The 24,197-nt window shown below is 41.8% G+C and overlaps 2 protein-coding genes across 2 annotated transcripts; both read right to left on the minus strand.

Moving 5' to 3' along the window:
• Positions 1–1,333: 1,333 nt before the first annotated feature.
• On the minus strand, positions 1,334–20,262 carry LOC133735421 (uncharacterized). The gene is made up of 3 exons (XM_062162831.1): positions 19,989–20,262; positions 2,126–2,729; positions 1,334–2,060 (listed from the first exon to the last, which is right to left on the minus strand). Exons 1-3 carry the CDS (start codon positions 20,196–20,198, stop codon positions 1,519–1,521), a joined length of 1,356 nt encoding a protein of 451 aa, XP_062018815.1. The 5' UTR covers positions 20,199–20,262; the 3' UTR covers positions 1,334–1,518.
• On the minus strand, positions 20,252–23,579 carry LOC133737587 (disease resistance protein RUN1-like). Its single transcript, XM_062165116.1, has 5 exons — positions 23,575–23,579; positions 21,362–22,460; positions 20,960–21,259; positions 20,377–20,837; positions 20,252–20,291 (listed from the first exon to the last, which is right to left on the minus strand). Exons 1-5 carry the CDS (start codon positions 23,577–23,579, stop codon positions 20,252–20,254), a joined length of 1,905 nt encoding a protein of 634 aa, XP_062021100.1.
• Positions 23,580–24,197: the final 618 nt, after the last annotated feature.

The raw sequence follows: 24,197 nt of genomic DNA on the forward strand, positions 1-24,197 counted from the left end.
ATTTTACTTTTTATTTTTCTTGTGTGCTTTTAGTATCCTACCGCCAATTATCTTGGTTAGGTCCAACACTTAATCCCCGTGGTACGATAAACTTTGGGCATAATATTTCCCTATCTTGACAATGATACGTACTCTTGGGTAAATGTGTATCCAAGTCAGTACTTCAGACGACAGTACCTTAAACTGAATCTGTTGTCTGAGTGCATTATCAACGACGGAGAACATCTGTCGTCTGAGTGGCTTAGAGACGGTAGCCACCTAGACAACAGATTTTTACTTCATCAGACGACAGATATGATCTGTCGTCTGAAGGCTTTTTTGGCATAGTGATATAAGTGATTGTTTTGCTTGCTAATTCTTCATGTGGACTACAATTATTTCATCTGCCATTAACGTTCACGTATGATCTGAAAGAGAGGTCGATTATATCACGATTGAAGAGGAGAAGAAAATTTAAGCTATAAGAAAATATTTAATCAATATTTTGATATATAAAGCATTTAATTCTTATTTTATTTTTATGGATTCTTCTTTATTTTTATTTTTGTTTTTATTTATTCATTAATGAGAGGGTAAAGATGGAAGTTTAATGACAAAAGAATATAGGCGTGTGCATTAAGTAATTAGGGGGTGTATATAAAACTTCTCATCAAAATATCCCACAATGCTGAATTTGACATCAGAGTATATGACTGCATTTATAGAAGTTGGGGAACTTCCTGACCTGGACACCCTTTGCTCTTATAATTATTATGCCTGTAATTTTGTCTTCCTCTTCGTATTTGATATAACTTGTATCTTTGTTTTAGGCCCCTGACTTTGATGAATAAGGGAAGGGAAGTCTTTGTTTGGGAATTTAGAAGCACATTATTGATATAAGTCAGAGGTAATTATGATCAGATTTAGTTACTAACAATAGTCTCTTTATCGAGCAAGTGTTAACAACCTCCACATCACATTGATTACAACCTCCAAATTGCAAAGTATTGGTTGTGTCAGTTCCTTTGCTTCAGCAATTCTGTAAGTTCCACACTTTTGGTAGATCACTAAGTGATTGGATGAACTGTTGCTATTTCAGTAGTTTGAAATCTGGCTAAGGTACCAGATTTTGGAACATGTCAAACGATGGCATATGTAATTTTGGTATCTGGCTAAGTTACCAGATTTTGGAACATGTAAAACAATGTAGTTATAATTTGTATATGATGTATGATGCATGACTAAAGTTTGTAAATGCAGTAGTATTAAATTGAACCATATCGATTATATACCCACCCGCAACATCGTGCGGGCCTTAAACCTAGTGTTTATTGAGGGTTAGTACAGTGTTTATCAAGGGTCAATAAAAGTTTTATAATAACAATTTCAAAATTATAAAAAGTGATGTTAATTAGTTACAATTAAGCTGTGTTAATAACAATGTTCTAGCTAGATAAATGAGGACGAGGGCTCGAATGGGGTTGGAGAATCTCTGTCGATCGTATACACCAGGGACGAGATGTGTAATCGCTTTTGATTCTATAACTTGATGTCCAAATTACTAGATGTGGATGAGGACTTGCTCCTGAAAGTATGGCTAGTAAGATCTTGGGAACTTAAGCTGAAATATCGGGAAGTTTGGCCACTTTCGAAAGAGCGACACTCGAATGGGGGTGGAGAAGCTCTGTCGACCATACACAAGGGACTAGATGTGTAATCGCTTTTGATTCTATAACTTGAGGTGAATGAGGTCCAACTACCAGATGTGGATGGCTCTGAGTAGGACTCGCTCCTCAAAGTATGGCTAGTAAGATCTTGGGAACTTAAGTTGAAATATCGGAAAGTATGGGCATTTTCGAAAGAGCGACGCCATTCTTCGTAAGATTCCCGCCATCTGCCCGGACTCCAGCGATCAACTATTTGAGGCAGAGAACGAAAGAAGGCCTTGACCTGCATTGTACAACCTCTGCCGTCTGGAGGCATCCAGGGATCATGCGCAGTAATCGCCGAGTATCTTTCACCGCCCCGTTTCAGTTCTTTGCCTCCAATTTTATCAAATGTGAGTTCGTTTCCAAAGCATACTAATAACAGAAAATTAATTAATCGATATGGATCAACAATTCACCAGAGATAAAAATGCGAGTACCTGCGCTATCTCTTAATGCTTCAGGTCGACAGCAGAGGAAGTATCTTCTCAACTGACCCATTGTCGCCATATCAGAAGGTGACAAATTTTTACTAATGTCAAACCCAGAAAAAGAACGTGCAATGTCAGTGGTATGTTGATCGGTATTCATCTTCTCTTCTTGCTCATCGTAAACAATCTCAATGCCACACTTGTTCACCTGAAGCTCAGATGTGGTCAATACTGAAACTTTCACAACGTCACCGCCTTCCAACTGATTACCTAATTTCCAATGGCTTAGCCATATCATTTGTTCCCCGTCGCATGGAACCCCAAAAAATGATGGGCCATAGATCCACTCGAATCTCTTTGTTTTATTACCAACTTTAGTAACTATTGGGTTATAAGATGTTCTTGTATGATCAAAATGCAATTTGGCATTCTTCATAAGAGAACCATTGCTGGACTTTTCATAGACAGAGAAGATGTTCAAGCCTCGGATCTTGCGACTAGGATGTACAGGTACGGTAAAATATATTTTGGGCAGTGTACTCGTATGGATGAATGAGCCTGGAACTTCATTACCAGGAAGAAACGTGCTGAATATACCATATTCATACAATCCCTATATATGCATGGAAATCAATGTACATTATTAGTCTATTCTTAGATATATTTCTCAACTGAAAGTTATTGAAAAGTGCAGAGAGATTTTCAACTTCACTAATCTATCGGTATTAATTAAGCAAAAAAGACGTACTTATGGTTAAATTTTTATAATTTCATCAATTGCCCTTAGTTTATTAAGACTTATGAGCAAGTAATTTTATGTACAGATGATAGAATTGTAAATACAGAACAGAGAAATAAAAAAGCAAAAATAAAGCACAGGAAATATATAGCAGTTTTTATGTGATATGAACGTGGACTAGCTTTTCACTATCTGTGGAAGCAAAATATGAAGCAATTTCTAATTGCTATCACTTACATATTTGTCCTTAAAAATAATTTTTTAAAAAATCTCAATTGACACACGCTCACGTTAAGAGGCTAGTACTATTATTACGCAAATTCATTTTGTCAACTAAAAACAGATAATATTGACACTAATAGTATATAGTTGTGGACAAAAATGTCAAAGTAAAAATAATAAAAGAAAAAAATTATGAAAAGAATGACTATGGTACTGAATTAGATTAAATTTAATAGACGAACCAAATCCGTCCATCCTGAATCGTTGATGTTGATAATTACTTTTACTAATGAAGGCCTTAACAATTTTCATTTTGCGTAAAAATTTTCATAAGTGATATACGCTTGAAAAACTAAAAACTGAATGGTCATTATATCGAGACATGATCAAAAGGTGGGTCTGATGTTCACATGTTCGATATATATATTACTCACGTTCAAATGTCCATATGATCACCAGGTAACCAAGGACATAATATCATCAGCTACCCTAAGGGTGAGTGGCTTGCCAGGTTCTCTGAATAACCACTCTAGTATATATGTATAGATGACTCTTTCACTAAGTGATCCATTTTTGGTCATTTTAAGGGATTATTTGTGGGACTCACTTTTCTTTCAGTAAACGACCTTTCATTTAATAAGTCTCCACGAGTAGACACTTGTGCAAATTTCAGCCAAATTAGAAATCGTTAAATGAATTAGATGATCTAAATGGACGAACCAAATATGTCTACTACGAAGCCTCCATGTTCGTAATGGTAAATCACGATTATGAATTAACTATTTGTAATTTGGCTGATAATTTACATAAGCGATATACTCATAGAAACCTAAAAACTAAATAGTCAATTTGTTCAAATGTATGTAATTGAAACGTAGATCCCACATGTGATCACTTTAAATGGCAAAAAAAGAAATGAATCATTTACACACACCCACACACACACACTAGCCTCATACTCGTGCGATGCACGTGTTATTGGTGAAAAAAAAAACCTGAAAGTTAATTTTCTTGTCATCCACTTCTTTAAATTTTTTATATTTATAAATATTTTTTTCCCATATAACTTATTTTAGATTATTTTTTATTATTGTTGATACCCAAATTTCCACAAGTTCGAATTTGACTAAGTGACAGGCAAAAGGAACGAGTCATCAACCTCATTGGGTCTTCAAGCAAGCCCATTCTTCGGAGAGAGAATTCTTTATTCAACAAGCGATACGAGATGCCTAAACATTCAAACGATTGACAGGGATTTCTAAATCGACCAACACGCTTATTTATCACGCGATACACGTAGGCCCAAGCTACGTTTGGGGCTCATATGGTGGGATATGGTGTGGAAGGTAACGGAGCATGCGAGGCCCATTATTGTGATAAGGCCCGTCGGTAATTTTGGACTTGGGAACCAAAATTCACGCTTCGAGGGCCAATATCCTAACGTGGGCTAGTAGAGAGATGAAAGCAAACCCAACAAAACTTAGAGCCCATTAGAGTCTTACCTAAAGTCCATTACATTAGGACCCGTAGCCCAAGAAGCACGTTGGAGTCGTCTTCTCCAAAACAGGAATGTCGTTCCGTCGAGTTGCTGCTGGGATGGCTACTCCATCCTTTTCGGGTAAGAATTCCAACTCTATACAAAAGCCCACCAATTCTCATCCTCCAAAATCCTGCCTCAATTTCCGATAATACTTAGAAGTTTACGATCACAGTTTACAATACCACAAATCAAGGGATTATGATCTCTCAAAAATCACGGCAGCACGAAATCTGGGATTTCCGTCGCCACCCTATGCCTGCATCACCGGTCTTTACCCACACGGCCAAAGCAGGTTTTCACTCTTTTGATTTCATAGGGAAAACAAGAGCTGAAGGTCTTAGAATGATCCCATCGAAACTAAGAATACTCTTTCAAAACCTCTGGTTCTCGATACAAACCCTTCCCCTCAATCGCCGCTATAAAAGGCGAGTTTGTTGCCGTAGAAAACCAAGCCACAACAGCCCAGAAATACAAGCAAGAGATCAAGCTTCATCTCTGATAATCTAGCCACCAATATTCAAACAGCTTTAACCCAAAACCCAGAATTATGTTAATGCCGGAACTCTCTCTCTCTGCTAAACTCTCATGCATCCAGCTCCTACACCTTTCCTGCCTATGAGTCCTGTTCTTATAAACTCAGGCTTAAATCGCTACCAAGTAGCTGCTGTTATCATCAGGCTAAGTAGCTGCTGTTATCGTCAAGCCAAGTAGCTGCTGTTATCATCAGGCTAAGTAGCTGCTGTTATCGTCAAGCCAAGTAGCTGCTGTTACGTTTAACAGGTCACAACGAAGTTGTTCTTGGGACAACCATTGAACGACTTTGGGCCTAGTCTCGCACAACTAGGAGGGTCTTGCTGCAAAAAGCCAAAGTCACGAAATTTACCCTCACATTTTTGGCGACTTCACTGGGGACTAGGCTGTGACCTGTGAGATGGCTCCACCGCGAAGAAAGAAGAATAACAGCAGCATGCCCTCCCAAGAGGAAGAAGAGCACGTTGATTCTATTTCCAGGCATGAAGAGCAACAAGATCGGGAAGAAAGGCAAGAGGAGGAGGAGGAGGTCACTCCTGCAGACTTGGCACACATTCTCAGCGCTTTCGGTAGGACTCAAAAGGAGATGGTTGACACCATGAAACAGTTGGTCAGCTCAATCTCAGCAACAAAGCAGCTTGAGCAACAAAATGATGGAGAGCAACCACAGAAGGTTTCCCATGAGGACTCTGCCGCGAAAGCATCAGACAACCAGAAGGCACCTTCTTTCGTTACCCAAGATGATGTTGTTGCCATGCTGGAAAAAGAGCTGCGTCGTGGCTCTGAAGACTGGAAGTATGCTCCTCAACCCCCTTATCCTTCAAGCATAATGCATTTATCCTACCCCAAGAACTATGAGACACCCACTTTTACTCTTTTCGATGGAAGAAAAGGCAGCCCAAAAGAGCATATTAGTCGATTTATCGACGCTCTTGGTCCTCATGCTAGCAATCATAATCTTAGGCTGAGGGAGTTTTCCAAAACCCTCACTGATCGTGCATATACTTGGTACACCACCCTAGCTCCTGGTTCCATTAGAAACTGGGATGAAATGGCAGGCAAGTTCTGTAGAAAGTATTTCCAATATGAGGAAAGGGTGACCATTGCACAGCTGAACAACACTCGTCAAAGGACCGGAGAAAACCTGGTGGATTTTGTCCGTCACTTTCGTGATTTAGCTTTGGATTGCTATGACGAAAAGGATGAGGAATCATTGGTGGAAATCTGCATCAGCAATATCCTGCCTGAATACAGGGTCTATTTGGAAAATATCGGCATTACTCAATTTTCCAGGTTGATTGAAGCAGTAAGAAAAACGAGCATGTCTGTTAAGACCACCACAAGTCAGAGGAGTTGGAGGGATAAGAAAGACACGACCCAGAGGGATGCACACCAAGCTCTAATGGTAGATGAAAGATACTTGAAGAGGAAGGAACGATCCGGAACAGTCCCGGCAGTCCCTTGTACTGATGAGGAACTTCATGCTATTCTTGATACATTGTTTGCTGATGGAGTGATCAAGCCCGTACAGCGAGAAAAGCCCCCCACCAGGGAAGATAAGAAGAATCCACGCTACTGCCGTTATCACCAAATAGTGGGACATCCTACCCCCGCTTGTCAAACCTTGCGAAGGATCCTTCATGCAAAGATTGATGAAGGTACTCTAGAGCTCCCATCAAAAAAGCAAGCTATTGATGATGATCCATTGCCAAAACGGCATGGAAAAGGGACATGTTCTGTTGTCACTGGCGTAGGAGATGATACCATGCATCAGGATAACGGATCATGGGCATTGAGCAAATACCAAGGCCCCGTCGACCAAGCTTCTTGGCAACAGTATTTCAGGGCGTGTGGCTATGACAATCCATGGTTCTCTCATGATGAATGCAGCCCAACTGTGGAGGGCCGAAGGAGAATTAATGATGGTCAGAGTTCTATGAGCACAATGGATCAGGTCTATCATGTTACTGAAGTAGAAGAGGACGTTGTAGAAGCTGATGTGATGCAATGTACTAAGCCTACTGCTGCACAAGTTCTTCAGCAAAACCCCAAGTTCAAATCACTCTTTGACCAGCTAGAGTATGGGCCCCAAGCTAGGCAAGCTGCTGCGGAAGCTCTGATGAACGTATCCGAGACATTTGGCCCTCAATGTTTTGCTGCTGGGACTGAGACACAAAGGGGCAGGAGCTTACTGGAAGGAGACAATGCCATTGTGTTTACAGATAAAGATATGGAGGTTTCTTATCCAGATCACCGGAGGCCACTCTATTTGGAAGCGCAAGTCAATGGTGTATTCGTAAGAAGAGCCTTGGTAGACACGGGGTCTTCCTTGAACATTATATCTCTTCAAGTGCTCAATGCCGCTGGAATTTCCCTGACTAAAATTGTGAAGGCAAACATGGCAATTACTGGATTTGCAAATGGAAGTGAGCAGGCTGTAGGATACATACTACTAAACCTCAAGGTTGGACCAATTCAGTCCCTTACCCAAATTCTATGTTGTTGATGCTGACACTAGTTACCATGCGCTGCTGGGACGCCCGTGGCTGAACAAGCATAAGCTCGTGCCTTCTACCTACCACCAGTGTGTTAAAGGGAGGATTGGACTCAAGCCTGTCAGGTTGCCAGGAAATCAAGTGCCGTTCCACCGGTTAGAGAGTCATCACGCCGAGGCACAATTTTATGATGAATTCACTGATGGAGAAGGAAGCAATCCCTCCAGAGCCACAGGCACTCCTTTACCCTCATGGCTTGACATTCAAGATCTCAGTAACAATGAGCTTGCAATGATGGTGAGGCAACAAAGCGTCTATGCTCAGGCACAGCAGCCTCAATGCTCTCGAATGGTGCTGCCGGATGGCCGCACAATATACCGCTTATGACGGGATGCGGGGCCTAACCGTTCATTATGGGAGGGCCCCAAATCAGCGGGTGCCATGGAGTGTGATCAAGCTCAAAACACAGAAGGGGCTTCCATGGTACCTGAGAAATTTCCCCTTCAAAAGGCAATGCCAGCGCCGAAGTGTATGCAGGATGGAAGTGCTGCTGTGGCAGAAGAAATGGAAGAAGTCAACCTGAGTGATGATCCCATGATTCAGAAAAATATTTCCATCTCCACCTATTTGTCACCTGAAGAAAAAGGCTGCCTCATCTCTTTATTAAGAGAATATAAGGATGTCTTTGCCTGGAGCTACGAGGAGATGCCGGGATTAGACCCGAATCTGGTGTGTCACACGCTGAATGTACAGTTAGGAGCGAAACCAGTGGTGCAGTCAAGAAGGAATTACCATCCCAATGATGAGCAGCAGATCAAGCAAGAAGTTGAAAAACTCTTAGCCTCTGGTTTCATCAAGCCGATCAAGCACCCTACTTGGCTTGCAAATATTGTTCCTGTAAAGAAAAAGAATGGTCAGATACGAGTTTGTGTTGACTTCAGGGATTTAAATAAAGCATGTCCAAAAGACGAGTTCCCATTGCCAAACATGGATGTTCTCATAGACTCAACCTCAGGCCACGAGATGCTATCATTCATGGATGGTTTCAGCGGCTATAACCAAATTAAAATGGCCGCCAGAGATGCTGAAAAGACGGCTTTTCGTACACCATATGGAAATTTTTACTATACAGTCATGCCATTTGGCTTGAAGAACGCTGGCGCTACCTATCAAAGGGCAATGACGGCAGTGTTCCATGACATGATGGGAAAAGAAGTGGAGGATTACGTCGACGATCTGGTGGTGAAATCTAAGACTAGAAGTGAGCATTGGGGTACCTTGAGGAAAGTACTACAAAGATGCAGAGAATATAAGCTGAAGATGAATCCAAAAAAATGTGGATTTGGGGTGTCTTCGGCGAGGTTTCTTGGTTTCGTGGTACATAGTAGAGGCATTGATGTTGATCCCAGCAAGGTCCGGGCCATTGCATCTCATCCACCACCCTCGAATCAGAAAGAATTGAAGAGTTTCCTAGGAAGATTGTCTTACATAAGACGCTTCATACCTGGTTTGGCTGCTGTAATCCAAGCATTCACACCCCTGTTGAAAAAGGGGAACAAATTTACGTGGGACGCTGAATGCAAGGAGGCTTACTTAAAGGTTCAGCAGCTTATCACCAAGCTCCCAACCATGAAAGCACCAATTCCAGGCGTCCCCTTAAAACTGTATTTGGCCTCCACCAATGCAGCAGTGGGAGCATTATTAGCACAGGACAGTGAAGCTGGAGAAGAATTTCCTATTTACAATGTGAGCAAGCTTTTGAGAGGGGCTGAAACACGCTACCCTAAGGCAGAAAGGCTTTGTTTAGCACTTGTCTATGCAGCACAAAGATTACGTCACTATTTTTTGGCCCACAAGCTTCAACTTATGGTGAAGACTGATTTGGTCAGATATTTGCTGACGAAACCAGTGCTATCAGGGCGGTTAGCAAGATGGCTGCTCCAGTTGTCTGAGTTCGACATTGTATGTACGACACCGAGGGCTATCAAGGGGCAGGCCGTCATCGACATGATCACCCTCTTCCCAGAAGAAGGAGGATTCGATGTTTCTCATGACATACTTGGAGAGTTACCGGGGATGACGGCAGTGGTTGAAGAAGAGGAGCCTTGGACCCTTCACTTCGACGGGTCAGCCACGGCTAACGGAGGAGGAGCTGGAATTGTACTCGTGGACCCTAAGGGGCATGCCAAGCCCCTTTCATTCAAGCTAAACTTCTCATGCACTAATAATGTGGCAGAGTATGAAGCTTTTATTGCTGGGCTTGCAACTGCACATGAATTGAGAGTCAAGAAAATCAGAGTCATCAGGGATTCAAACTTAGTCATCAGCCAATTGAAGGGAGATTTTGCGGTGAAAGAAGTGACCTTGGCACCTTATAGAACTTTGGCAGAAAGGTTAATCAAGAAGTTTGAGCAGATAACTCTTGAGCACATTCCCGGCAGCACTAACAGATATGCGGACGCTTTGGCTACCCTTGGTTCCAAGCTTTCATTCACAAGGGAGCAACCCAACATCACGGTAATTCAAAATAACAAGCCATGCGTAGAAGCTATGATTTTCGCAAGCCCATCAAGTGAGAAAGATTGGCGAGAAGGTGTCAAGGGCGAGATGGCTCAGTTAGACAAGGAAGATAGACTCAGAACACTAGGAGATTATAGTTTGATATTTGGGGAATTATACAAGCGCCTTCCTGGAGGAGTTTTAGCCCGCTGTGTAGATGAAGAAGAAGCTCGAAGGAGGTTGCAAGAAGTACATGAGGCCACTTGTGGGGTTGAGCAGGTGGTCAGCCTATACCGGAGACTGCAACGTAGGGGTTATTATTGGCCAAACATGAAGAAACAAGCAGCAGAGACGCAACTCTCATGTTCTAAGTGTTCCTCAACTTTGTCAGAGCAGGAAGGGTTCACAACAGCAATTACTGAAGACTGGAGGTCGCCGTACTTGGAATACCTCATAAGTGAAACGCTGCCGGAAGACCGTAAGCACGCATACAAGGTCAAGAAGACGGTGAAAAGGTATTTTGTGGATGGAGGCACGCTGTATAGAAAAGGATTTAATGGTGAGCCATTAAGGTGTCTTGGGGCTACTGAATATCAGCAGGTTCTACAAGAAGTGCATGCTGGGGAATGTGGAGAACATCAGGGAAGAAAGAAGCTTTACCGGCAGCTACTAGATTTAGGATACTACTGGCCCAACATGCGTGAAGATGCCTATAACACAGTCAAGAAGTGTCACACATGCCAAGCACATGGAAACTTGAGTCACAAGCCATCAACATTGTTACAAGACATGAAAACACCTTGGCCATTTCACACTTGGTGGTTGGACTTGGTAGGAACCATTCACCCACCTTCTGGGGGCTTCATATGGATTCTCACAGCAACTGAGTCTTTCACCAAGTGGGTAGAGGCAGTTCCACTTCGTAAGGCCACGGGAGCTGCAATTTCGAACTTCATAAGGGAGAACATTGTTTGCAGGTTTGGTATTCCTTACAAAATTGTGTCTGACAATGGAACACCCTTTGTCAATCAAGAAGTAAGCAAGACACTCAAGGGATATGGAATCAAGCACAGAAGGTCAACACCTTATTATCCTCAAGGAAACGGCCAAGCTGAAGCCACAAACAAGACGCTTGTCAGAATCTTAAGTAAAATGGTACACGAATACAAGGGAGGATGGAGCACTCATCTACCGGATGCCTTGTGGGCTTATCGTACCTCACCTAGGAGTGCTACCGGGTTTTCCCCATATTCTCTAGTCTATGGGTCCGAAGCAGTTTTACCAGTAGAGCTTATGGTCCCGACGGCTAGAGTGCTAGCTGTTAATGATCTGGAGTGGGATAATGAATCTTGTACTAAGTGGAGAACAATGGACCTTGAAGCCGCGGATGAAAGGCGAAGACAAGCAGAAGCAAGGGCAGAAGCGTATCGGCAAAGGGTGACTAAAGCTTACAATAGAACAGTCAAAGAAAGAAGCTTCAAAGAAGGAGACTTAGTTCTTAGAACCGTTGACTGGGTAAGAAGGCAGATGCCTGGCCCTTCTAAATTTGCAGCTCAGTGGGAAGGACCATTTGTCGTTAAGGAGTCTCACAGCAGCGGTTATTATCGCCTCATTCATGCTAACAGCGGTAGGCTGACTGATCCTATCAATGGCAAATGGCTCAAGCCCTACTACTGCTAGACCTTGATACACGAAGGTCTCTATCTTATAGTCTAGTTTCCTTTCAAAAAAAAAATGTACATGCCTCTATCAATCTCTGTAATCACTTGCAAGGCACATCTTCTGTTTTGGCAGAAGCTTTTGTAAGGCACATCACCATGGCGCTGATGCCTAAATTTGTATTAAGAAGCTTGCAATGAGAAATGAAGGGGTGTTTCCAAACATATTGCCTTACCTTGTTTGCCAAAACTAAGATACTCTAATTGAAGGCTTCGCAAATCTATACAAGGGGGCTAGTGTGAGCCTAAAAAAAAAGGAAAAGAATGAAGGGTCAACACTAGTCTGGAATCCCAGCAGTAAGGCGATTCCGGCAGTAAACGAAATGCTATTCATTCAGCTGCAACCTTCTCAAAAAAAAAAAAAAAAAAAAGTAACGAGCATGCAAACAAAGACGATAAATAAAGATAAGCATTCATACATGCTGCAAAAGTTTAGTCCTACTGAGTGAGCTTCATACTCGAACGCCCAACTAAAAGCAAAAGCTGCATTCCTATTTCAAAACAGCATAAACCCAAATCCTAGTACAGGTAATAAGAGAAACGACTGCCATCCTTCCAAGAAGATTCTAGTACGCACTCCATGGCAGGCACGGAAACATCACGCAGACTGGAACTCAGATCATCTTGAGCCTTGCGCAACTCTCCCTCAAGACGTGCAAGCTCCTTCTTGGTTTGCGAAACCATCTCCTGCAGACCTTGAACTTTAACATACTGGTTCTCTGATCCTTCAGACCTCATCATATAACCAAAGAAATGCTTTGCACCTTGTTTTAAGAAATCCAACAGGAAGCCAATGTTAAGACCTGCCCCCATGAAATCGCGACAGGAGTCTCTCCAAATGAGGAATACTTCTCCATCTTTTATCTGGCAAACTTCCATGCTGAACAACATCATGCCAAATTCCTTAATCAACTCACACTTCTTCCTTGAAGTATAATCTCGATCAATCAAACTAAAGATATCTCCACCGCTATATCTCTCAGCAAATCTAGTCAAGGGACCCACCAACTCTGAAGGAATTTTCATACCAGCAAAAACAGCGATGTCTCCGCTCAACACTGGTGTAACATCAGCCATGCTTAAAGCAGACTCCTCTTTAGAAGCAAATCGAACCATGAAGTTGTCCATATGGGTCTCCCACTCACTAGTTGACCCTTTGGCAGGCAAGCTTGGGCCAAGGCTTTGAGTGTGAATGGCAGTCACCTTATCAATCCCTGGAATGTGCTTATCAGACTCAACTAAGGCATGACCAACCTCGTTGGTACTCTTACCAACTTCTGGAGGATGACCCTGCTCCTAAAAAAAAAAAAGGAGAGGAAGGAAATCGTAAGAAAAGGAAGATATCTGATTCTGCAAAATATTACACGCCTTTCACATTTCACATCATCAAAGGGGCAAAACTCATGTAACAGCAGCAGTATCAAAACAGTATCATCACTAACTACAGCGACTGGGAAAAGCATAAACACTTCAATATCATGCTGCATGATTATAAAAAAAATATGTCCTTAAAATACTCAAGCACACTTCGCAAGCGAAAAAAAAAAAAAAACACAGACGCATGAGTAACGCAACGTACCACAAGTGATCTCCCGACCTATTACTCCGAGCAAATAATCAGAATCATAGCAAAAGGTGCATCTCATGCCAATTTCGCTCTCTTTCTTTTCTATTTTATCACATACGCATCGTTTTACTTGAAAACTTACTCATCCTACTTGCAAATTTATTTAATACTCATGACTCTTCATACCACACTTTTACTTTCTCATGAATACTACTCCTACTGCTGTTCCCGGCAGCAAATAACCCCTTTGAGCTTTCAGTTATACGTTCCCTCTATTCTTTTCATCACTCTTATGCCATTTTCCACACAAAGCTGCAGGCATTTTATCATCATTCTTAGCACAAAAGTCATGCTTACCGCACTACATGACACACACTTCACATAACTAATACACACGTTATCAACTTGCATATTATGTCATTTAGTTTTACTGCTGTTAATTGTTTGACTGCATAATCTCATTATCTTGTTTCATGAATAATTTAGCAAACAAACACGATACATGGCGATTTGGAACCACCACGTATTGCATTCTTTTTAAACACCCTTTTTGATCAGTAAATACACTTACGCATACTGCAATACGGATACACGCACATAAACTTATTTTAACCATCCAATCTCCATGTCAATATTACACATTTACCTACTCTTTCATACTATTATCTTAAGCCAAGGATTCGATGAGCATGCATGAAAGTGGCAGCAGGCAGGTGAAAAGCAAAAAAAAAAAAAAAAAACTCCAATTTAAAAAACACATCAGCATGCTAATGCAAAAAAAAAAATTTTAATCCAAGCTTTCAGTTGCAAGTAAATGAGCTACCTGATCATTACCCTCACTCTCACCCGGAATATGTTGCAAAGGCTCAAATCCCGCATCAACCTAAGAAGAATGTACTTTGTGAACCAAAGAATCTCCATGCATGTGACAAATACAACAAAGAGGAAAAGAAATAGCTGGGGCATACCTGATTATCATTGCTCACACTGCCGTTTTTTAAGGCCTGCGGGAAAGCAACGTCAAAAAAAAAAAAGAGAAGAAGACGATCTGGGCAATAAAAAAAAAAGAGCAGTAGATGAGTAAAAAGGACGTTGCGCACTTGCTTATCACCATCACTCATGCCTTCATCTTCTACGGCCTTATCGCCGTTACTCATGCCTTCATCTTCTACGGCCTTATCGCCGTTACTCATGCCTTCATCTTCTACGGCCTTATCGCCATTACTCATGCCTTCATCTTCGATAGCCTACAAAAGAGAAGCAGTTTTAGCTTCCTAAAAAAAAAAAAAAAGGGAGAAAAAGGAAGAAAAAGAAGCAACCTGATTGCCACTATCTTGGCTAACCATGGGGAGCATTTCGGGCAGATGATCAGAAGCCCCTTTTGAAGGATTAGTATGATCTTCTTTAGAAGAATCAGCTGGACCCCCTCGAGAACCCTCTCCATGATCAGAATCAGATAACTCAAGATAAACTGGAGGACCACGAGGCGAAGGAGAACTCTTGAATTTCACACGGTTGCTTCGACGGAGAGGGACATCAAAATCTACACCAGCCTCCCTCTTCACCCTTTTCTTCACTTCGAAATTGGTAGCATTTGCTTGATTTGTAAGGGAAGTACCACCTGCTCGGGGTGTTGAAGATCTTTTCTTCTTGACCTCCTTGTTCTTTTGAAGCGGAATGCTTGGGGGGATCATCAGCTTGACCCCGTGTTGGGTCGTATGCATAAACTTGTCAAAATCCACCTTAGGCTTGAAACGCCGAACAGGCTTCTGAGTGTTGTGCTCCCTCGCATCACCTTTATCACTTATTTTCTTATCGCACTTCTTTTCCTCTCCCTTCACCTTCTTAGCTTCAGAACCCTTTAAATAGCCGACAACCTTTCTGGTGCCATCGCCGTACACTTCGGTATACGTGAGGTTATGCTTCTCGGCATAAGTCAGTACAGCCTTGGGGCTAGCCAACCTGCTGCTGGTAATAGGTCCCAACTGTAGCTGAGGACCGCCGGCTTCCACAAGAAGCCTGAACCTGCACAACACTCCCCTCCAATAACAACTATAAGCAGGGGAGGCGTTAACATTCGCGGCATCCCCTGGCAACTGAGATGGGAAGTCCGCAATTCTGCCAGAAAAGTCGAGTACACATCTACGCTCCATATGAGAAAAGCTTGTGATCTTAGAGTTAAGAGAGCGAGGTGGAGGTGAGGGAACGTCCTGAAGGCAACCAAGTTGTCGCATCACTCTGTCAGGAGAATAAACAACAGGGAAGATGTCCAAGTCTTCCTTATCCTCACTAATGGACGGGATGAAGTTTGGGCAGATAGTCATGTACAGTTCAACCCGACCTAGAGCTGTAGTACACTGCTCTTCTCTACCAGAAAACGAAAAAGTCTCGAACTCAGAAGACTGGAGATAGGGCTGCCAGATGAAATTATTTATGTTGTCTAACATGCTCGGAGCAAACACAGTCTTATCTTGTCTCCTTTTGAACCAACGGCACAGCAGAGGAAGTACCGGCGGCAAATACTCAGTCTGTGCTTGCTTGCTGCCTTCCTTGTCATTATTATACAATTCCAAAGAGAGACTCATGGTTAGAGGCTCCATCTTTAATCCTTTAAACCGTTCCCAGATGAATACTTGCAGAAAGGTGGTAGAGACCAATGTAGTGACTCCACACCGACCAACGCTCTCCAACTTGTCAACAACAATATAGTCAAGCATACGATAAACGTGACCAAGGAACATTGGTCCCAAAGGAAACCTACTGCCGGCTGCTATTGCAATTGCCAAGGGAAATAAGCGCTCTTCAACATACTCATAAGAGAACTCAATGAAGACAAACTTCGTCAGCCACAGGGATAGCATCGCTTCCAGACGGCAACCAGAATCAAAGCCTTTACCTGGGACAAATACCCCATTTTCGGTAACACCCCAAAAGTGCTTCACCCAATTCGAGAAACGGCGCTTGCTTCCTTTAATACTGGAAGCCCCTTCCATAAGAACCTGCAACTTCTCTGAGTCAAAATCAAAGCCAAGAGGGTTGACGGAACCAGTAATGGGAAGCCTCATAATGTTCAAGACATCCTCCAAGGTAGGGGTAAACTCTCCCCACTCACAAACAAAGGTATGTGTGTGAGGATTCCACCTTCGAACTACATGACGGAGAGACTCCACATCCCTGTTGATATCACAACGGGCAGAGATGAATACGGAAGAAAGAACAGCAGCATCTGAAAGTCTGATTCTTGTAGCCGCATCTCCTAGTTCATAGTCAACCCATTGCGGCCATCCCGTAACTAAACCACAGGGATACTCAAAGTTGATGGGAACTGCCGGATAATCCCCCCTCTCAATCAGTAGCCTGGAAATCTGCTCAAGACTGACATCTCTGGAAGTTTCATAATTGCCTCTAAACTCCTTCTTAAGGCCATCCTCAAGCATGAAATGGTGATCAACTAAACTACACACCTCAGGAGCCATGATGAGATTAGAAGAATACGGGGACCTGCACATGCAATAAGGTGTCTCTTAACAAGAGAAAGAAAGTATAAGCCATTGAATCACAGCACACTATTCGCAAACAATCGGCCTTGAATCAACTAACCATTACATATCAAGTAGGAAGCCGAGCTAAAAAAAAAAAAAAGAATGATGAATGAAAGACGCAAAGCCAACGCATTCAATCCAAGCTAACAGGCACAATCTATGTGATGAACTAAACTATGCGATACCAGGCTACATCATGCTCCATTGCAATCACAGCAGTAAGACTCCACGCATAATGAGCATAACGCAAAAAAAAAAAAAAAAAAAACAACAACAACAGCAATCCAAGCCACTCCATGCTCAGCCAATTCATAATCATACACCAAGCAAAGGGCTAAAACTAGAAGTTTTGAATCCACATAGCCCCAACCAAGCTAATAAGCACGATGGACCAGGCAAACTAACAGCAAATCCTATCATAATTAATGGCAATCACAGTAAAAAAAAAAAACCACGCACATGGCAAAAGATCAAGTTGCTCATACTGAATCAATATATTGTTGCATCAGGGGACTAATCAGAAACCAAGACTATTGAGTGCATGCAGCCAAGCCAAGCCAGAAAAAAAAAAAAATAATAATAATAATAATAATAAGCAAGCTAGGATGCGGAAGGGGGAGAAATACTTACAGATAAAAGCACGCGGTAACAGATCAAGCACAATATGATCACGACAGCAGATTAATATAGTCCAAGCCACAAACAATTGCAATAGCAGAGTCGATAACACCAGAATATGACATGCAACGAATCAATCACGGCAGCGAAACAACAATATCACACCAGCAATAGGCAATCGCATTTGCAACCTGATATCGCATTGGCCAAATATGAGATCACAGCAACGGCGGGTTTTGAAAAAAAAAAAAAGAAAGAAGAGAAGGAAGAAGAAAAGAGACAAAGATGGCAAAGGGTGAAGATGGTCAAGCAAAAGAGGATGCGACCTGGTAGGCTTACCAAACGTAGGAGAAAAATCACAGATCGTCTACTTGGTGAGTGCGGTGCGCTCGCTCCGTTCCTTGAGAGAATAAGGGAGCAAGAATGGATTCTCTCAAGCCAATTAGACTTAAAAAAAAAAAAAAAAAAAAAAAAAAAAAAAGATGAGGTTCTTTCCTTGGACCAAGAAACTGACTCCTGGAGAAAAGCGCCTCGTTCGAATCAAAACATGGGAGAAAACGAGGAGAAACGGAAACGACTTGCACGCCAATGCTGTTTTCCTAGAGGAAAAAGTAGCTAAAAAGTAGGATTCTTCTTTTCTAACTAGGAGTCCAATGACGGTGAAGGTCTACCGCCACGTGGGAAGCCTAATAAGTCATGAATCGTATCAATAAGATACGGGGGTAGATACAACTTAAAAAAAAAAAAAAAAAAAAAAAAAAAAAAAAAAAAAGGAGGAGGATTATATACAATCACTTGGTAAGTCTCCAAATTTTTGATTATGTAGCCCGTAACATGGTCACACGAGCTACAAAATCAAGGGGGCTAATGTTGATACCCAAATTTCCACAAGTTCGAATTTGACTAAGTGACAGGCAAAAGGAACGAGTCATCAACCTCATTGGGTCTTCAAGCAAGCCCATTCTTCGGAGAGAGAATTCTTTATTCAACAAGCGATACGAGATGCCTAAACATTCAAACGATTGACAGGGATTTCTAAATCGACCAACACGCTTATTTATCACGCGATACACGTAGGCCCAAGCTACGTTTGGGGCTCATATGGTGGGATATGGTGTGGAAGGTAACGGAGCATGCGAGGCCCATTATTGTGATAAGGCCCGTCGGTAATTTTGGACTTGGGAACCAAAATTCACGCTTCGAGGGCCAATATCCTAACGTGGGCTAGTAGAGAGATGAAAGCAAACCCAACAAAACTTAGAGCCCATTAGAGTCTTACCTAAAGTCCATTACATTAGGACCCGTAGCCCAAGAAGCACGTTGGAGTCGTCTTCTCCAAAACAGGAATGTCGTTCCGTCGAGTTGCTGCTGGGATGGCTACTCCATCCTTTTCGGGTAAGAATTCCAACTCTATACAAAAGCCCACCAATTCTCATCCTCCAAAATCCTGCCTCAATTTCCGATAATACTTAGAAGTTTACGATCACAGTTTACAATACCACAAATCAAGGGATTATGATCTCTCAAAAATCACGGCAGCACGAAATCTGGGATTTCCGTCGCCACCCTATGCCTGCATCACCGGTCTTTACCCACACGGCCAAAGCAGGTTTTCACTCTTTTGATTTCATAGGGAAAACAAGAGCTGAAGGTCTTAGAATGATCCCATCGAAACTAAGAATACTCTTTCAAAACCTCTGGTTCTCGATACAAACCCTTCCCCTCAATCGCCGCTATAAAAGGCGAGTTTGTTGCCGTAGAAAACCAAGCCACAACAGCCCAGAAATACAAGCAAGAGATCAAGCTTCATCTCTGATAATCTAGCCACCAATATTCAAACAGCTTTAACCCAAAACCCAGAATTATGTTAATGCCGGAACTCTCTCTCTCTGCTAAACTCTCATGCATCCAGCTCCCACACCTTTCCTGCCTATGAGTCCTGTTCTTATAAACTCAGGCTTAAATCGCTACCAAGTAGCTGCTGTTATCATCAGGCTAAGTAGCTGCTGTTATCGTCAAGCCAAGTAGCTGCTGTTATCATCAGGCTAAGTAGCTGCTGTTATCGTCAAGCCAAGTAGCTGCTGTTACGTTTAACAGGTCACAACGAAGTTGTTCTTGGGACAACCATTGAACGACTTTGGGCCTAGTCTCGCACAACTAGGAGGGTCTTGCTGCAAAAAGCCAAAGTCACGAAATTTACCCTCACAATTATGAAGGGTATTTTGGACAAGCTATATATTAGTGAAATCTGAACGCTTCGCTTTATAGTATAGATAGATAGATAGATAGATAGATAGATAGAGACACACACGTACATATATGAAAGGAACGATTAAGAGAAACACGCGCGTAGTATACAGTATATGAAAAGAAAGATTAATTAAGAGGGGGAGAGAGAGACCTGGACGGGCTGCATCTTTGTCATCCCAATATTGAACACATGTATGGTATCCATCATAATGGTTTGCATGGATGTCAAGTGCTTGCTCAACCCCAAAACTTCGATTATTTCCACATCAACTCTTTCAAGGGGTTCTAATTTGAAGTAGTAGTCAAGCTCAACAAGCTTGCAATTGCTTTCGTCTAAGATGACACTTGGTAGGAATGGCATTGGTTGAAATGTAACTTTCTCTAATGATGAGCAACCATGCACTATCAATTCCCTCACAGTTGGTAGCCCTTCAAGTGATTTGAGACTCGTACACTGAGATAAAGAGAGCTCATCAAGTGTCGCAACACCTCTGACCCAATCTGGCAGACTAGAAAGTGGATTGCAGCTTAGATTTAACCTTCGCAGTGAGGATAGGTTCCCGAAATCCCAAGGAAAATCATCATCAGAAAGATTGCAGCCAGTGAGACTTAACTCGACTAAATTGCACGGTACGCAAGAAGACCGACATATTTCTGGGTTTTTACTTGGCGGTAATTGTCGTATTGGAACTCCATCTGCTTGGAGAACTTTAAGGCAATTTATGTTTACCATCTCCATTGGAAACTCATTAAGATTTGAGCAACCAGATAAAATAAGTGTTTCAAGGAATTTTAGCATAGGAAGCCTCCTAATATTTTTGCAACCTTCCACATCCAAATAAACTAGTCTTTCTAGATTTCCAATGGATTTATGGACATCAACCATGCTCGTACAATCCTTAAGAATCAACCTCTCTAGATTTGGAACACGCGAGAAGTCGGGAGTTTCTGTAAGGCTATGGGAATGGCTGAGATTTAACATCTTCAATGATGGAAGAGACTGTTGAAATACAGAAAAGTGTTGAGGGAAAGGAGGCAGGCAATTTTATACATATATAATTCATCATGGAAAACACTAGAAAATGAAAGAAAAAAGAAAGGAATGTATAGAGTAGCATATACCTTTGCTCCCTTCCATACTTTTCTCAAGCCGCTATAGCACATTTCAAGAACCACCAGCCTCTCCAAAGGAAAATCATTGGGTAAAGAGCAGAAAGGATATTCATTCCAACACAGCCATCTTAGTTCTGTGAGAAATCCTTTATAATATCCTCGGAATTTAACATTTGTAAGTTGGAGTAGTCTTAATTTATGCATGCTTGCAAACGCATTGGTCTCGAAAACTACTTCATTCGAAATTTGTGGCGTGTATGCAGTATATCTTCTCATGTTCAGGATAAGACCTTCAATCCTTTCAGTACCCTAATAAAAAGAAATAGAAAATGATATTTTGGATATCAGAATAATAAAGATACGAATTCATAGACATAAAGATAAGAAGACCATAGTTTGTATATCTCTTACATTCTTTTTTGTCAATACTTCCAAAGAATCCTTATGATTCCATAATCTACTACGTTTCTGCGGCTCCTCAGATTCTAGGAGGACAATTCCTCTTCCCATGTCACGAATCATGTGATGCATCTGCACCTTGTTATATCCATCAATTGTTACCAAGCATCTATCGATGAGATTCTGAATGCCGATAGTAGGGTAGAAATTGCAACTTTCTAGTATTTGAACAATGACATATATGTCCATCCCAGTAAAGAAAGATGCAATATGAAGAAATAAATTTCGATCATGGTCATCCTGTAATGAGTCGAAGCTAATTTTAAGTTTCTTCAGGATTTCATCATCGGGGATAGATTCCAATTTATTTAGTGCATCTTTCCACACATCGACAATTGTTCCTGATAGAGAAGAACCCAAAACTTTAAGAGCTAATGGAAGTCCTGCACTATGATGTACTACTCTTGCTGAAAGTTCCATATAGCCTTCAATAGGATGGTCCTGTCCAAAAGCATGCCAACTGAAGAGCTCTAGTGATTCACTGTAATCCAAACCTTCAACATTATGCACCTCAAATTTTTGGTGATCTTTAAACAACCCTATACGACTAGTTGTTATAATGATTTTACTTCCTTGACAAAGTCGATCCTGCATGCTAACTATTGCCTCCAATTGGTCTTTATGATCCACATCATCAAGAACAAGAAGAACTTTTTTAGAGCTTATGGCATCTTCAACTTTTATTATTCCCTCACTAATACTATGGACCTTCACTTTTCTCCCATTCAAAACATCAGAGATAAGTTGCTTTTGTAATTGAACCAACCCATTTGGTTGCCCAGAAACTTCTCTAATATTTTCAAGAAAAGAGCATCCTTCAAATCTTTTGAAATTGGAGTTATACACAAATTTTGCAATAGTCGTCTTCCCTATACCACGCATTCCGCAAATAACAAGTATGCGACCATCAGTTGATTTATCTTGCAACCACAAATTAATGTCCTCAACTCGAGAATGGATTCCAATTAGGTACGGGGCAACATTTAAGGGTGTGCGACTTATTTTGTCTTCAATCACTTTAACAATTTTCTTGATAAATTTTGACTCGTGCCTATAAAATTGCAACCAAAATGATAAGTTAAGACATGAAACATGGTTTTTAATAATAACATTGCAAGCTCTCTTCGAAAATAACATGACAAGATTATATTCACGTACAACAAATGAAGGAAATGGTGAAAGTCTACTTAATTTGTTTGTGAATTTGGGATATATTTATTTGTGAACGGGGAATTTAGGGTTTAGGGTACGTAGGTAACAACCTATATTTTCCTTTAAAGATGAAGTGCTTTTGTCTAGTTATAGACTTTGGAGCTTTATTGCTTAAGGATTAGTTATGTACTAATGTAGGTTCTTTGCCTGCATTTATGTATTGATGTATGTACTATTTTGATCGATTTGGTTGGTTTCATTAATATAATGAACTATTTTACCTCTCAAAAAATCTTATTCATTTTTATTCGCCATTCCACAACACATGAATGACCAATTCAATCATCCTTGGTTTTGTTTTGCGATAGTATGTTTTTTGTGGTGGTTCCTTGAGGTTTCACCCTAAACCCCAAACCCTAGATGGTTTGGGAGTAGCCGGTTGAGATAAGGCGTGAGACCATGGCAGCACCCATTAAACAGAGGGTTCTTGACAATTTACCCAATTTGGGCCCAACAAATGTCTACTTACTCCACTAAAAGATTTGTGTACCCACTTACCCAATTTAAATGTAAAAAGACAAGTTTGCCTTCAAATAATTAAAAAGTCATTGGAGACTTCACCGGACTCCGATCACCAGTCGCCGAAATCCGGTCACCGGTCGCCAGACTCTGGTCACCGGCCGGAGGCTCCCAAAGAGGTCACTAGAAACTTTTATTTTTATTACCCCCCAATAAATTTTTATTGGGGGGCAATAAAATTTTTGTGGGTATTATTTGGGGGCAATAAAATAGGACGTCGAACTCCGGTCACCGGTCCGGGGGTTGCCGGAAGTTCGCAAAGAGGTCATCAGAGACTTTTATTACCCCCTAATAAATTTTTGTTGGAGGCAATAAAAAATCCCTAGAAATAGGGTAAATGGACAAAAACCCTATAACGGGACCTTGACCCATAGCACCAAAATGACTTAAAAGTAGCCCACTTACACCATCAAGAGAATTTTGTTCCCACTAACCCCATTTAATAGCTAAATGACGATTTTGGACTCCATAAAATTGAAAATTACATCCCACTCTATCTCCCTCGCCGTCTCCCTCATCACCGATCTCTCTCTTTCTCTCATCACCGATCTCTCTCTCTTCTCTCTTCTCTCTTCTCTCTTCTCTCTTCTCTCTTTCTCTCTCTCCTCTATCTCTCTCTTTGCAGAATCGCTACCTCAGCCGGCTTCTGGCAAATCTCGGTCAATCGATCCTCGGTCCGCTTTTCTTCCGCCTCGGCCCGCTTTTCTCGTCATCGATCTCTCTCTCTCTTCTTCCTCGATCTGCCTTGGACGACGATATGCATCTACATCACCTCCAAATCTGCGCGCATCTACGATTTTGCTCGAGAAGTTCATGCGCGGCCTCAGTTCCTGACTTCCTCCCCAGATCGCGATCGTGTCGGCCTCCGCCCCACCAGGGACTTCACTAGCGTCTGAACCACGTCCTTGGGTCCAGTAGGTCTATCCGGAACGGTGAACACATGAACTGGGCGGAGGAGTCACCGACGTCTGAACCATGAACTTAGCGTTTCGATTCCAACAGCAAGGTTTTAAATTGTTTCGGGTCCGGGCGTCTGGCTTCTCTCTGTTACGAAAGC

The sequence above is a fragment of the Rosa rugosa genome, chromosome 3 (assembly GCF_958449725.1).
Source record: "Rosa rugosa chromosome 3, drRosRugo1.1, whole genome shotgun sequence".
In the NCBI taxonomy this organism is placed as follows: domain Eukaryota; kingdom Viridiplantae; phylum Streptophyta; class Magnoliopsida; order Rosales; family Rosaceae; genus Rosa; species Rosa rugosa.

Bases quoted from the DNA above. Each gene is read 5' to 3' on its own strand.
- LOC133737587 (XM_062165116.1), bottom strand. The intron at 20,838-20,959 runs GTATATGCTACT...GTATTTCAACAG, and splicing joins AAGTATGGAAGGGAGCAAAG to TCTCTTCCATCATTGAAGAT. The intron at 20,292-20,376 runs GTTAAATCTAAG...TCTTTATCTCAG, and splicing joins AACCTATCCTCACTGCGAAG to TGTACGAGTCTCAAATCACT.
- LOC133735421 (XM_062162831.1), bottom strand. From the start codon at position 20,198: ATGCCATTCCTACCAAGTGTCATCTTAGACGAAAGCAATTGCAAGCTT. The intron at 2,730-19,988 runs GTCTCTCTCTCC...ATGCATATATAG, and splicing joins CAAAGATGCAGCCCGTCCAG to GGATTGTATGAATATGGTAT. The intron at 2,061-2,125 runs GTACTCGCATTT...TTCTGTTATTAG, and splicing joins AGCATTAAGAGATAGCGCAG to TATGCTTTGGAAACGAACTC.